The sequence below is a fragment of the Phalacrocorax carbo genome, chromosome 2 (genome assembly GCF_963921805.1).
Source record: "Phalacrocorax carbo chromosome 2, bPhaCar2.1, whole genome shotgun sequence".
Taxonomy (NCBI): Eukaryota; Metazoa; Chordata; class Aves; order Suliformes; family Phalacrocoracidae; genus Phalacrocorax; species Phalacrocorax carbo.
In genome coordinates, this window is record NC_087514.1 from 24,357,841 (window position 1) to 24,374,375 (window position 16,535).

The 16,535-nt window shown below is 37.7% G+C and overlaps 1 protein-coding gene across 5 annotated transcripts in view; it reads right to left on the bottom strand.

The window, feature by feature from the left end:
• Positions 1-16,535, bottom strand: part of VPS13B (vacuolar protein sorting 13 homolog B) — a 485,884-nt gene that overhangs the window by 202,974 nt on the left and 266,375 nt on the right. For all 5 annotated transcript variants that reach the window (XM_064442323.1, XM_064442322.1, XM_064442320.1 and 2 more), the window contains exons 26-27: positions 1,479-1,650; positions 334-448 (exon numbers count right to left, since the gene is read on the bottom strand). In XM_064442323.1, the coding sequence (XP_064298393.1) occupies positions 334-448; positions 1,479-1,650 (287 nt within the window). The remainder of the gene's footprint in view (positions 1-333; positions 449-1,478; positions 1,651-16,535) is intronic.

Sequence of the window (16,535 nt, forward strand, 5' to 3'; positions counted from 1 at the left end):
ATCATTAAGTATTGGCACTTGCTGACACATGAAGCAATATTTAAGGAATATCCCATTCAAAAGTTCAGCTAAAATGAACAATTTTTGTCTAATGGACCAACAGAGCAGTAAGTGTGAAAAATGCCCCCTTGATTTATAACAATTTTATGTATTTCCTTGAAATCAGATCTAATTCTGAGAAGATGTAATAGTGGTTTTTATTACTTAAAAGGTTAAAATTATTTCACTGAAATTGAACAATTACCTTAAATTCAAGTTAAGAATTGCAAAAAACCCCAAACCTGCTGCCTTCTTTCAGCCTGAAATAAAAGCAGAATAACTCCTGGGAATTACCTGTTTCTGTAATGGTCAATATTGAAGCTTTCTATTTTACATTTGATTTTGGTATAGACATCCTGCATATCCACTGAGGCACTGAGATCTTCTAATTCACTGACAACACAAACCTCTGTAATGGTCGAAGAAAATAAAAATTAATAGTTATTAATCTCAAACTTTTAAGTTCTTAAGCAAGAAAGATATCTGAGACACTACATTTTGTAAATAGGATGATACTACTTCTACTTAGAATTTTTTCATAAAGCACTTTTTGATTCAAGTGTCACTCACATAGGAACCAGAAAAAATCCTAGAATCCAAACCTTTTTATACAAATGTGAAGAGATTTAGATATGTGGGTTTTAGTTCAGGTGTTCATAGTATAATTCCTGAAAAAAAAAAAAATCTAAAAAGTATTTGCCAAGATATTTACTCTAACAATACTTGAGATTTTTTCTTTCATGTAGTTAGTTTTTTTAAAAATGAGAGGTTCAAGTACATGTCTCTGAAAATTAGCTTTAATCATCAGTCTCCTTATTTTTCAAATTTCTGTGAATAACAACCTTAATTGCTAAGCAGCAGTGTTTCCTAACAAAAAAAAAAATAATCTGATGTCTTGGAGTACATTTTTAGAATCTCAGTTCCTTTCAAACAACCACTGTCTAGATGATAATCCAACCTTAATCGCAAAGAAAAAAGGAGAAGCTGTATACCACATGTATTTCTCTTTTCAATGCAGAAGTCGAGACTTCTACATAGAACTTCATATTAAACTTCCTATGACTTTAAGGATTATACTATGATGATTAGGTAAAATTTAAATTTGAAATTATCAATACAAAACTACATGTCTGTACAGGGACATACACAAAACATACTACTAACGTATCAAAATGAAGCAATTTAATATAACCAGAAATTTAATATAACCAATTTAATATAACCAGCTTTCCACATGGAGGGGGAAGTTTATGCCGAAGAACAATACTGAATTCTGATTATATGCACTAACTACAGCTTGTCACTCTAGTTTAAATATAGATACAACCCATTATTTCTGCATTACAGTGTTTAATATTGTCAATAAATGCTCTGAATAGCTAATACTGTGCTGTAAAATAATGTATGGAATTTAAAATAGTATATTAGGGGAAAAATACCTGTGCCATTATTTCTAGGATCAGGAGCAAACAATTTTATAGTAATTTTTGGCAACATCCACTGCATCCATAGGCTGACACGTCCACTTGAGACTCCAATATTACTTGTTGTTTGTTCCAATGTAATGGAGTCTGAGAATGGAGAGTCATCACCACCCTGAAGAGAATCACCCTGTGAAACAGACATAATAGCTGAAGAAAAAAAAAAAGTATTTCTTTTCATGGCTCTTCTCTTTTCTTTTCTCTAGACTGATGTAGACTCCCAAACTATATAAATACAGATTCACTGATAGTAGATTTGAATTAAGCCATTTTTTAATATCAGAAAAAAAACCCAAACCCAAAACATATTCCCCTTTTCTTAGGTAACAGACTTTGGCAAAGAGTATATGGTAAAACTGTAAGGTTCCATGACTTAGTTTCTCGTGGCGTAGCAAGCTTTCCTCATTAACTCTACACTAATGAAATACTACCATCAGTGAAAAAGCACAGGCTGATAGGAATATTTTGAGATGCAATGGGAAAGGGGGTAAGCAGGCATGTGCATATCTAAAAGGCAAAGGAAGAGCGAGTTGTTGGAGGTGCCAAATGAAGAGCCACCCAGTGCGGACATAACACTTCTATACTACATACACACAGGTTTGAATTGGCTGGTTTTTTTTACCCCTTCCTCTATGTGCTTCCATGTAATGATTTCACAAAACAACAGCTTTCTGTAAGAACTGGAAACATTTTAGTTGCCACTTTTAAAATATTTCTGTTATTTTAAAAAAGGTAATTGTCAGTTGAGATATTCTTAAGTTTATGATGTGTTGACAAATGAGCTTGTAGAAGCTTCTGTGCCATAAATAATCTCCGTTCACTCCCTAAAACATTAGGGGCTCAACAAAGACGACACAAAGGTTAATGTTGCTAGGAATAGAAACTGACAAATGAGAGCTATACTGCAAATCCTGTTGGCTTATCCGAGCCCTGCAGGCACTTTCTGTTAATTCTTGATGGGACAACTAAAATATTTGTCGGCCACAGGGCTTCATCCTGCTCCTTTGCTGGAACTTACTGCCTCCAAATAGGAAAGAAAAGATGCAAACATATAATTGCTCATCAGCTCCTAGTATTTACAGCCTACTAAACTGAATGCAATGCACACACAAGTCACTAATGTCAACCAGAAGCAACTAAAAATCCACCAGCACCTTCACCTGCAAGTCCACAAAGTGTGGCAAGTTTTCTTCATTATTCAAGGACAAAATGAAAGGAACAGGGTATTGTCACTTTGATCTATTAAGACCAAGTTGTTTCTAAGATTTACAGACCAATAAACACCCAAAGCCTTAACTGTCAATGAAGGTTTTGGGAATTAGGACTCGCAAATTATGATGAACAATATGTTTGGGAATTTTGAGATTTATCTAATGACTAGCCGAGATGGTTTATATGGAAGACACCCACACCTACACAAAAAGCATTGCTGTTTGAATCCATTTTAACCTGTCAGGCAAAAAATGGCAATGCACTCACTTCAGCTTCAGATGTCCCAGAAAAGCTTACTTTTAGTAGCAAAATTTAAAATCTGACAATACTTGACTCATTCTTCAGTCCAAGACTGGAGAATGTGAATACGGAAGTTCTGTTAACAATCTATTTTCTGGATGGGTAGAACTTATCGCAAACCTAACTACATAGCTCATATGGAAGCACTTACATTGATAAATCACATTTTCAATCAACTCAGGCCTACAGTTTAATTACAGGATTTCTATCATGTATACATGTTCTCTTATCACCAACCTAACCATAAGACAAGAAGGTAGGTCAAAATCTTACAAAAGTTTTGCACGTACATAGTCCATTATGACTTTGGGCTACCTGATACACGCCAAATGGAGCAGCTGACTTAGTGCTTTTAGAATTTATTGCATAATGAAGAATATGATTACCTTTACCACCTCCTTTTTGAGAGAAACACTGAAACACATTTCCTTCTTTATGCTTTTGGCTCTTTGTCACTAAAATTAATTTTTTTCTTTTTCCCCCGCAAAACTCTTAGAGGACACAGACAGAAAGAGCAAAGGTACTTTATCTGTGTGCAGTAACCTTTACCCTTGAAAAACCTAAGTGACATCTACTACAATTGTTAAGAAACTACCTACACTGTCAATAGCTGACATAGAGAACCTAGCAGTCACGATATCTGTTCATATGAGGAAGGGAGAGCTTGTGCAATTAGCTAACATATGTTACTAGAAAATAACACCTGAACTGGTCCAGGTCTTGTAGTTTCATGTTTAACACATGTAAAATGAAGTGCTGAAAAGAGAATTAAGATTCAACTCATCTTAAATTGTCTATGGTGATGGTGGCTTTGCATTAATCAAAATGCATGAAAGAAAACAGGTATATTTCTATTTATTTTTATATTTATTATATAAGGCATTATTGCTTACAGCTCTGAACAGACTACGCGTAGAGCCATAGGTGACCACCTTTTAAAAAACTGTTAGACTCCAGAGGTGCAGAACGTTAGCTGCTATTAATATGAGGTTTCTTAGTGGAGTATATATACATTACAAACTCTTCCTCTCAATTTTTAAAACCAATTAAAGGAAAAAAATCAGGCCGTAGCTCAAGTAAGACAAATCTTCAGGCTAATACTGATGGAAGGAAATGGTATATAGCACCGTAATGCCCATTCCATGGTGAAATCACACAATTCAGGTAGAAAAGAAACATCCTGCTCTCATCAATTATGTTTTAAGAAAAATCAGTGTTACTTCTGTAACCTTATATATAACCATAAACCTGTGCAATTTTTTAAAATATCATCACTGCTAGATTTAGAAACAAACTGCAACATGTGTTTTATGGACTGACAAATTAGATTTTGCTTTATGAAATGTCATTCAATTGACAGTGGGCTTTTGCTCTTCAGATACCATTTGTAAAGAGGCAAACACAGAAATATGAGTCCAGTTCTAACTTTACCATAGTTCAAGACTATTAATCCATCTAATGGTGTCTTTTCATTATGAATGTAACTAGCTAGTACATAATTCAGGTATGTGCAAAACTGGCTATGTACAAATCTGTGTTGACTGTATTAAAGAAATCTGTTAAAAAAAAAGGCATCACAGAAAAAATTATACCCTGGCAGTTACTTGAGTTAAAGCCACTGTTTCTACAAATTAAGCAGTTCAACTTTGTAAATCTCTAATATTAGCGGTTAGTGCTATCATTACTACAGCAAATAAAAAAATGCCTGCTTTTTCAAAAGAGTTCATGATGAAGAAAACATTCTCTGTAAGAAGTGTTTCATTAGTGTACAGGAAGAAAGTGCTGTTACAGTTGGGAAGATTTCCCTAGATATTAGTCATAATGTGTCAGGGAACCATGGGCACAGCATTAGGTGACATTGTAGAAGCCAGACTAAAAGAAGATATTACTCCTTGGATTTGTGAATGCCATGTAGGAATGAGATCACAGAGCATGAAAGACAGACAATGGAGAGTTTCAACTCATAGGAAAAACAAGTAGCTCACCTTCAAAAGAACTAACAAAAGGGTAAGAAAGTCATGTAGTATTGACAGTACTAACCTCTGAAAAGGTGCAACCTACGCTAGCATCTTAAATATGAAAAGGCAAACAGGGTAATAAATTGGAACATGTATTCATTGTCCTATGACGGGTTTTGTCTCTCATGCCTTTATGCTACATAAATCTTTTAGATGTCTGCTAGAAAATGTTTGATCACTTATTAATGGTCAGAGAGAGAGAATGAATGAATGAACGAACAAACACAAACTGAGCTGGAGGTATGAAAGACCTGCAGAAACAAACTAATACCTACACCTTGGTCTGAATGAAGTTCTTGCTCTGTAAATAAAGCGATCTTCGAAGCCTATCAATTAAATGTGTGGTCTTCATGGAGTCCATAAAGGCAGAGGAAGTGCAATTAGCCCTGAAATAAAGAAAAACACTGCTCTCCCTATACGAGACAGACATGTACAGAGAGGTCTGAAGTAGCTGGTCAAGGACCAGAAGGGTATGAGCAAGATTAATCAGAAAGAGAGGAAGAACACTTGTATGTGTATGTATATACGTATTTGCATGCGTGGTGGATGGAGCAGGGAGCTGTAATAATGGGAGTTAAGAAGATTAATTTGGGAAGACTCTGAACGTACTTACAGAAGTTACAGAAACAAGGGATGAATGGATGAGTCCACTGGTGAGAGAGCTGGTAACAGAGCACAGAAGAGAACAAGCAGACAACCAGAGTTAAAGGAGATTCATCCAGTTCCCTTCAAACAGACCTCCCAGAGGGAAACTTCCCTATACCATTCTGTCCACCGATTTTTAACACTTATCTCTTAGAATCCTTTCATCCCCGAAAGATTCTCAGCTGTCACCAAATTGTCAGTGTGTTTAAGTCAGTAACAACTATCTTATAAATGAAATGGGAGAATGGAGCTACTCAAGGCTATTTTTTTAAATCTCTGCCATACGCTATGCTTTCTCTCCCTTCCTACTTCCCCCCATACTTTCTCTTCTGAGCATTTCTTCTCCACTGTGTTCTCATTGAGCAAACTTCCTTACACAAAACCACCTGAAATCCCTCTCTTGGCCATGGATTTAACATGACCCTCTTATTTTCCTTCTTCCATTTTTCTCTTATTGTCTGCAAAGTTAGATTAAGTGTAGCAGAGCCTGTCTCCTGCTGTATATCTAATAATATTTAATGTCTACCACAGTAGGACATCTAATTGGAGAAACCTCACATAGCTCATTTCACTAAGATGCCAAAGCAAGTGTGGCAAAGCAGACATACAGCACCCAACAAGATGAAAAATTGAAGAGGTGGTAGAACCTGCTAAATAACATGTTCAAGCCAGAGGTTAACTTCTTTCTGCCTAACTGTGACTCATACTTCCTATTTGCTCCCCCAGCAAAATCCTTCCTACTTCTTGCCAGACCTTTTTGTCCAAAGACTCCTACCTCTGAGTACTGTTTACTAACCATGCCTTTGCAAGACATTTCCTACTGCCTTCACAAATAGCCCTACACTCTCCAGTGCCACTTAATTGTCCTATGAGACAGCGCTGACAGCAACAGAAGTAGATATCTTTTCAGCACTGTGAGCAAAACTCACTTTTGTTTCTTCAAGGATGCTGGCACCTGTCATTGTAATGGAAAAGTATGGGGAAGGAATGATAATTGGGAAACAACCTTAGAGAGTGTCAGGCCTGGGAATTCCCTGGCATCTGAAAGGAGGTAGCTAGAGAAGCCACTTCTCCAGGACTAACCCATCTTAGTCCTTTTGCTTCTCCTGAAATGGCAGGCTCCATTGATAGCACAGCGGCATCAACCAAGATGCAACAACCAGTCAGCCATTTTGCCATCCTCTGACTATCCCCTGTCCACCCTCTTCAAACACTAGCCTGGGTCCCCTCCAACTACCTACTCTGCCTACTTCTAAAGCTATAAAAAGCAGGAGCAAAAATGTATCCTTCCAGAGCTGGAAAAACCACAATGTTCGGAGAATCCTGTCTCCCTTCTTAATGAATCTTTATTTGCAAAGTCCTCATTCTGACATCAGAGAAGCCTCATCCTTTTTCAGGACTTGCAATTTCATGCCATCAGCATGGCATCAGTTCTGAGCCTTTCTGCCAATAAAATCCTTTCTTCTTCTTCTTGTTTCTTCCGTGTAACTCGTCCGAACAGTTCTTTGACACTCTGCCTCCCAATAACACCTTCATAATATGCCTTTGAATAATACCCCTAAAAGACGACGTTTCTGTGTGGGAGTTCCATTCTGTCTGGGATAACTGTTCTCATCAAACCTCACATGCTCTAGAGATACTGCAGTGAATGGTACTTTGGAACAGGGGGATCCCTCCAGCAGGGCAGATCTGAAGGAAGGAGCCAGCCAAGGAAAATTCCCCTGAGCTGAGGTCCTCAGATGGATTTCACAGGATATCAAGAAATGGAATTCAATTAAAGGTTAAGGAAAGCGAGAAACAATACTTACTTAAACCTGAGAATATGTTTGTTTACAGATCAAGTCAAAGTTCAAGCCAATGTTGATGTTCTGTGGACTGATTTGCTGCTCTCTATTCTTTTCATTCTATAAAAAGCTTTTTTTTTTTTTTTTAGAGCTGCAGCATTTTTCAAGTTCTTTTTGTACTGTAGGCAAACAATCTGACAAACTATAACTTACAATTTGTGATGGAGAGGGTGGGAACAAGAGACAAGTCTCCTTCCTGCCCTTCATACACACCCCCACTCTCCTACTGGACGCATTCCAAAATGCTTTTTGTATGAAAATCAACTTCATTCTAAACTTTTGGCAGGTCTCTACATTTCTAATAGTTAAAAAAAGAAGAAAGCAATAGTAAATTAAACTTAAAGGGGTACAGTTAACAGCAAATATGTACTGCCACCATGGCAAGTTTTGAATTTTATAATTGGGTTCTTTCATTTTCGTAATTTAATGTGTTCATATGTTTCATGCATTTTGTTGAGTTTTTTTCTTCCACAGAGAGCTGTTTTTGTTTAGTGGTTTGAGTATATAGATAACTTTGTTCTATAGAAAATTGAGGCTATCATTTTCCCACACTTCAAGCTTATTTTCCTGAAGATATTAGATGATGTACTATGCCTCTCAGAGAACCAGCCAGTCGATAATCTTGGCACAAGGTTACTTACAACAGAATTTGTGAGATTCCTGAAGAACTGCAGTTATCTAGCATAAACCAGGCATATATAAAAAGCAAATTAACCCAGGAATATGCAATCAAATTGAAAAGCAGCAAACCCTGAACTTTAGGGAACGTGGCCCCTACCAACTTCCAAGCCTATCTTATCTATGAAGTTTACAAAAAAACAGAGTTACAGGTACAGGCCCAGATACAAGATTAGCAACTGCTTCCTTCTTCTCTAAATACATAATGGAATAGGCCATATATCTAATATGCTGTAATCAAAAAGTACACAGGTGAGGAAAAGATGCCGAGATGCTTGCAGTTTCCATTACTATTGCTGGAGCTAAGCTTTCGCTGGCATCATTCCAATGTTGTTTGTGCTTATGCTTGTCTGACTTGCAGATGTTTCTCACACTTCGAGTTCTGTAGCATGTGAGGTGGCTTTACTAAATCCTATTCAAATTGTGTAGCACGCAATTGTGTAGCTGTGGAACAAAACTTCATTTAGTCGATGCACAAGTAGGGCCTACACATGCATGTATTTCTGGAAATGAACTTGAAAAAGAAAACCAGTCCTTGAATTTCTAGGACTCAAATGGAGAATGTCAATGTATACCAGCATTATCAGTCATGAAGGAATTTTGAAACTCTGGACACAGCCAAAAGCAGGGTAAGTTGAGGCTCAGACACCAGGACCTGTAATTGCCAGGGTTTTGGAACTTGTTCTACCACAGGGCCTGCAAGTCCTAACCAGGGCCTCAAGTCACCTGTGCTCAGCTTTGCACTGCAATTCTGTGCTTGGGTTACTGCGTTCCCATCGGTATTCCAGGTCACTTGTGTGCACTACTGCTTGGACTTGCTAGCTTGACAGTATAGCTAAAGCTGCGTTAAACTGAGACTCTCAGATAACCTCTTCTGTCTGCAGCTAAGCCAGCTGCAGAGCTTATCAACAGACATCCCCAGCTGCTCAACACCATGTCCTTGTCAGGGATTACTGGGTTACTGGCTCCACCCATCCCCTACTTCAATAGTTCAATGAGAACATACTATCTAATTTTTTTCTGCCATTCAAACATACATAAACAGTTGAATTGGACCATTCTCTTTCTCAGTGGCAGAAGCACTGCAGATGCTCCTCTGAAGGCAGATGTTGCTATATGGCTATCCTTTGGGAGGTGAAGAATGAAAAGATTGCATTTCTTCTTAGCCTTCTGTTAATAGTACTGTAACCAGAACCACTGAGCAGTCACAGGGACTAAAAAGCTGATGGTCTGCAGTAGCTGACTTTTTTTTTTTAAATAAGCTCAAATTCTTAGAAATTTTTTGCAGTCAAAAACTAAGAAACTTAAGTGAGGAGACTATGCTCCTGCTTCTCATGCAGTTTCAATTTTCATTTTGAACTTTCAGCACCCAGCGTGGTATTGTTAAAAATGTTTATGCAGTAATTTTCTGCTCTGTTTCCAGATCTACAGAAAAATCAAGCCAGAGTCAGAAACCCTGAACTATTTTCCCACAACTTCTCATGCCAAGTCCTAAAATATACAATTTAATTCTTTCACCAATTGTTGCAAATTGACCAATATACTGAGTTTATTTTCTTAGTAGAATTTATCTTTATTCATCAGAAGGATCCAAACATATGAGGCCTTCATCCTTGGCCTGCCTAAAGCTCAGGGATGATCACAGTTTGGCTACACTACTGCTATGCCTTATCAAAATAACTTCTGCGTTCTTGCTCAATCACTGAGTTTCCCCAAGGACTAAACACTTCTACCACTGTTTGCACTTAAGTAAACAGTAACAAGTGGCCTGTTGTAGTCTATACTACCTTTTCTTTTGCTGTTCCAAAGGAGAGATGGTAAAAATGATTAACTATTTCCAGCCTGCCAGTACTTAAACCTCTCACTTGTGTTTCCCTGTCTTACCACCATCCAGACTAAAATTCAGTAAGCTAGGTAGCTTTAGCCACATAGGACTGTGGCACTCACTTTCAGCTTGTCAGCATGAAAAGAATTACACACAGCTTAAAATATAAATCATCCACAGATCACATAAACAAATTACTTCTTTTGCTGTTTAATATAAACAGTTGTGAGAGCTTGCTTTCTTCTGATTCATTTATAGCAAGCCCCTTGCAGCTGAAAGAAGCTTTAAAAATAATCATTTGTCTCCCACAGAACAAAATAACACATTAACTGTAAAATCTCTAAACTAAAAAAAAAAGCGCACCTATCACAGCAAAGTATTTTTGTTCAGCAGATTCAAGATTTAAAATTACAGGAACATATAAACAAAATACAGACTCTGATAAAGCGCAAACTTCTGGAAAATCTCCCTAAGTCAAATCTGTACAAACACATATTATTGTTTAATTACTCCGTAATCTTCATTGCTGCCTGTCAGCAATAATGACTGTAAAATATATAGCTGCAAGGTGAAATTGTGGCTGATGCACTCTATTGTTATATATTATCTCTTCCATTTCTTTCATTAAAAACATTACTGTTACAGTAGCCTGAAAAGAAGTTATACTTTACAAATACAGAATTGTATTTTCCAAGTCAAGCAACACAGGCTTAGCTTTGCTCCTGCTGATTTGCTGATGCAAAGAGCATGAGGTCAAGATTAAGCACCTTCAAATTTCTAAAGGCCAAAATTTGCATCTATAAGTAAACAATACTAGCATTTTAGAGAATGTAAAGACATTAAATACACAGTATTTAAAAGATATTAAAATAAAAGTATTTTTCTATTTCTCCAAGTATTTGAAAGTTGTTGTCAGTATCAAGACAGCAATCAAGCCAGGTTTTGTTGGTGTTAGGTCTCCTCGCCAGTGAGTGCCTGCACTGTAACAGCTTCATCTGCTTTTATTGCCCCCTTGATGGAATTCAGACTCTGTGAGAAGGGAAAGGAGTGGTCCAGTTCCAACCAGCAGCAAAACCACAGATGGATAAATCAGACCCAGGAAAATGGTGGAATGCTGCTCCAGACTTTCAGCTGCCTCCACCTTCCTTTGCTGCTCTACCATTCACTGAAAGCATGCCTTTTTTAGTCATCCTCTGCTTCCATGCAGTATCACTTACTCTCAGCTGGTTAACTTTCCTGACATCCCAGTTCCTACAATCACCGTTTCTGTGAGGTATTAAAGATAACTTTTGCCTTCCTGACTCCAAACACCACCAATTCCTCCCAATGGCTCAGATTTTCTATACAAGTCTCTGAAGAGTACTTGAAGAATACCACGACATATGAATCTGACAAGCATTAAGTTACTCTGACATCCCCCACCCTGCTTTCACATTTTTCTGAAATTAAAATTACTTTGTCAGAAGGCACCTGGAAAAATATTCAGCCCTCAACTGTACTTTGGTGCAAGACAATGCAATTGGGTTTTAAAATACTTGTTGGGATTTCACTAGTCAGGCTCTTGTGAACAAACAGGGTCTCCAGATAAAAAGTCAAATGTCTAAGATGGATGTCATATACAATGATCCACACTTGGATAGACTGTGGAGAACTGTCTTCACACCGGACCCAGAAGAAAAACTTGGCCTCATTGAAAATCTTATGGTATAACAGACTGACATCTGCAGCCCATTAGGCAATTTGACAGGTAGAAGTAGCTGCTGTACTTCACAGGAGACAAAACAATAATAAAAAAAACCCACCCTGTCTACATTTCTTGTCTAACAGGCCTGTCGACTTACTTTGCCTGCTTTTGGGGAGATGCTGCTTATATGCACCCCTGAATCTATAACAGGGTTCTGTACATATCTGAACATACTAAGGAAGTTATTTTTCTTGAAATGAAGTGTATATTATATGGAGTATAACTGAGGCACTCAGCGGGCTGATGTAGTTCAAAGTAGCAGTTGGAGACAGCACAAGTGAACAGATTCTCATCTTCACATCTTACCCTCTTCAAATAAAGGAGAAGCACAATTTCACGGTCACACTATCTACAGGTAGGTATGGTGATAGTAATTAAGTACGCAAAAGGAAACAGGGAAACTAAGTTATTAACTACTCTCAAAGGACAAGCTTTCACTGCTGAAAAAGAACAAGGGAGAAGAGAACATTCCTTAGCTAATTTCAATTCATATATTTTTTTCATATACGTATATTTTCAAATACATATATTTTTAAATTGTCAACAATCCTTACCTCGAGGACCAGGACAGCAACCATGTCATTATAACAAAAACCTGGCTTGTGCTTTGATACTAGGAAATGTGTTGAATACATTCAGAGACAGCCACCAACCGCAGAAGAGACTGTGTTATGGAGATACTGCCAACCATTATGTTGCAAATTATTTAATTTTTACTGTCTAAAATAGTCTATTAGAAATGTGGGAAGAAAATATGGTTCCTTTTATTATTTCTTACTGGTTGGCCAAGTGTGACTCTCCTAACTCTCTCCCTTTCTCACCCCCAACAGCACCACAGAACTCTCAGACAACAGGACTCTGCATAGTCTCAGGAGCAGTGTTCTTAGATACTTTACACATGATCTGCAAAAGTTCGTTGTATAGCTTCAAAACACTTAGAGATTTATTTTTACTGATGGCCACCAAAGGACAAAAAATTTTTTAAAAATTCAGAAAAATTGATGACTACACCGATTTCAAATGGTGGCATCTGTTTGGAAAATGTTTATATCCTCTAGAATACATTAACTTGGTCATGCTAGTAGGTGATTCACCTCACTCCAACTGTTAGCTTGACAAAAAGTTAGTCCTAGAGGGTGAAGGGATAATTGGGTTTTTTGAAGTTTGTTTTGGTTTAAATCTCAGTCTTTAAATACAGGAAAGCACTAGGTCAAGACAACCTTTGATCTTACATCCCATAACAACCAAATCATTTAGGTTAATCCTCCACTGGCTATCCATTCTTGTTCACCTTATAGTACCACTAACTTTCAAGAAATCACAGGACTCATATCAAAGATAGTCTTCAAGTATAAACATGGACTCACAAATTTATAAAAGTGATAGTAACCACAAACTCCAAAACAGCACATTTTTGTAGCTACTAGTCTTACAGGAATCTAAACTCTGACTTGACTTTCTATGAAAGATTCTAAGCCTTTTTTTCAACCATAGTAATTCAAACCTTCACCTTTCTCTTTTTATTACTGTTAAGTAAAAACATTGTATACCCTACAAAATGTTCTGATTTTAATCACCTCAATATACCTAATATTCCCACCCAGTTAATCAGAAGTAGAATAAGATTTTCCTCAGCTGCTGCGACAAACATATTACCCTCTTACTTGAACAGCTCTGTGAATGTTTTCCTGACAATATAAAAATTAGCCTTCTAACTGTCATTTTCAATTTCTGACAAAGAACTTCTTACAGTCTCAGGTATCTGGCCACGTACATGTTCTCTCACCTCACTGTCCCCACTAAACAAATGACACCTGCTTTTCTATCTGTGCACTTATATATCCCTTGTGTTGTCTCTTTCTTCTGGACCGCCTTCCTACCCCAGCCACAGACAGAACACCTTGGCTGTTCAAGAACAGAAACCAGAACTACCAACACTGACAGAAATGAGAGCTCTGAATGGAGATGATGAAGAGGAGCTCTACTCTTAAGTCTTTCAGTCATATATACCATGGTTTCATGCAAATGTTTTCACCTGTTTGTACTTTTTTTTCCTCTTCCATATCTTTAATATTATCCTCAAAGCATGGGTAATTTTAAAATTTATCTTGTCTAAGGACAATGATACGTTCCTTTCAAAGCAGTTTACAAACCTCAGTTGTAATGTGCTATGTCAACTCTAAGTCCTGTATTGTGAAAAAATTCCAATATTAATGCCTTGTGTTTTGATAGAATTTCTATTCTAACAAGATTGAAATTACGATCTCTTCAGAGTGGAAAAGTCTGAACACAAATTCTAACATTGTCCTTTGTTGGCTAATTCACCAAACTTCATTTAGATCAGGAGAAAATTTATTTAGCTAGTGCATAGCATTTGTTGAGAACAGGAAGAAAATAAAATAAATTATGAACAACATTTTGCAAAGGGGTAGGACATGCTGCTGATCTTGGACCCATATTACCAAAAAAATCTTGGTAACATGGATTAAAACAATTACTGAATCAGTTTCAAGTAATGCTCCGAGTACAGCATGTACTCCCAATACTGCTGTCTGTGTAGAGGGTCAAAACCAAATTGTTATTTATAAAGCTGCTGGTTTCTGATTTTAGTGAAAAAGGGATTTGATGTGAGTAGGTGGAAAAAACACTATTTTTGTGGCCATATTCTTTTCTTACTACTATTGCTTACCTTCAGCCCTGTTTCCATGGCAAAATTTTTCACAGTTGAGATCACACACAGAGAGAAATACACCAAACCCAAGACTATTCAAATAATCTAGAAACATTTTAGTGAAACAACTTAAGAAGTGAAACTCTAGCTCAAACACCTTCTAATGACAGTTACCTCCCTGTGTGTATGAGATGCATATAAAACATAAGCACTAGCAATCGCCATTTAATTTGCTCCAACCCCAGGAATTAATAAAAACCATATATAGGGTTAAAGAAATCCTGGCCAAATGTTTTTGAATATGGCATTGTGCTCAGCATTCAAACTGCTGTGTATTTGCCTGTGTTCCAGAACTGTTCTACGAGGTGACCCCAAATTGCTGTTCATCCTGAGAATGAAACCCAGTCTCTCAGAACGGTCTCTCCACATTCTGATAGCTTCACGTTAAGAATGAACCATTGCATACGTATGATACACCACTGGTATACCGTCAACTCATCTTACGCATTTTTGGCTCTCTCCTGGAGCACAAACAAGGCCAACTCTCCAGTCTAACTAGTAAGCCTGACAGGGGCACTAAGAAAATCACAAATACTAGGACTATTCAGTTGCACAGCCTCCTGTGACCACCCATTCCACTATATCAGCTACCCAGTGACTCATAGCTAATGATACTCATTGGAGGAAGTTTAACACTGTATTCATGCTGATAAAAGAATTAGCTTTCTTTCCTCAGTATGGCAGAGAAGCAGAACTCCTTCCCATGCCTCAAAATAATATTTTACAGTCTTAGGCACATACAGAGATTAAGATCAGGTACCAGATTGCTCCAGGCAGTTATGCAGTGCTGTAAATTAAGGAAGCAGAAATATATAAAAACAAGCATCCAATCTTTTTTATATTTGAAGCTACATACCCAAATCATCATGTGACTGAGTTACAAAAGCACACCTGAGACATGGGACAGCTGGGAGAGGGGAAGGAACTGAGCTCCAGAAATACTTCAAATATGGAGGGTAACTGGCTGGATGGACCTGGGGTGAGCATACAGCTGGGTGACCTGCAATGCCAGCCTTGGGAGCCTTCACTGCCCCTGTACCTCTCCTGTTTGCCAAAGAGACTACACACAGCAGCTCTCCACTGACTCAGACATCGTAGTGACTGGCTTCAGCATGACAGGCCGACTGTTGAAGCTGCTTGGAATGACTCACAAGCAGCCAAGGTATCACAGGTACTTCCAAAACACCAGTTACTATTCTAATAATTCTGGACTTGAAAAATGCCTTATGCTTCCTGATTGGAAAACGGTAACTATAATTTATTGACAAGAGTTAATATTCATTCACGTCAAAGAGAAACGATCCAGACAAATAATAAACATAGGAGTGTCACATCCTACCAATAACCACATGTCATACCAAGACTTGTTACCTACCCCCATTGGAATGAATCTCACATTGGTGAGAAAACTGCTGCAACATGATGATCTGAACCAGTTGCTACAAAGAATTCGGAACAACGGAAAAGGAACTCTAATTACTGTCCATCATGATGCAGAGGAGATACACTGCGTCTTAGAGTGAAGAAGGATGGAGAACACCACTGGTGGGACACTTTATTTGGATGGTCACTGACTGCAGCAGGAATTTTCAAAAAGATGCTGCACCCTGTTGTAATTTTACTAATACTAATACCATATTGTGATGTATTTTAACAGCTACCTTGTACGTTAAACTTTGAATTATGATGAAACGTCCCCACAAGATATATATGTCCTCGATAATCCTCACCACAAGAACGCATGTGACACACCCAATACATCCCAAATCTCATGGAGCTTGAGCGCAAAGCTTGAGTGACTATAGTCACAGGGTGGATTATGTGGAATAATTGCTGGAGGTGACTTCGAAATTAAACTCATGCTTTTAGAAAAGGTACAGCATTGAAGAAGATTGTGGGTGAAGTTTGTAGGGTGATAACGTGAGGAATCCATTCCATGGAAGTTCCCTAGTAACTTTAGATGTCAGCAATGCCAGGAGAACTTGGCGCACTGACTCCAAGAGGAGTTGTCCAGAGGG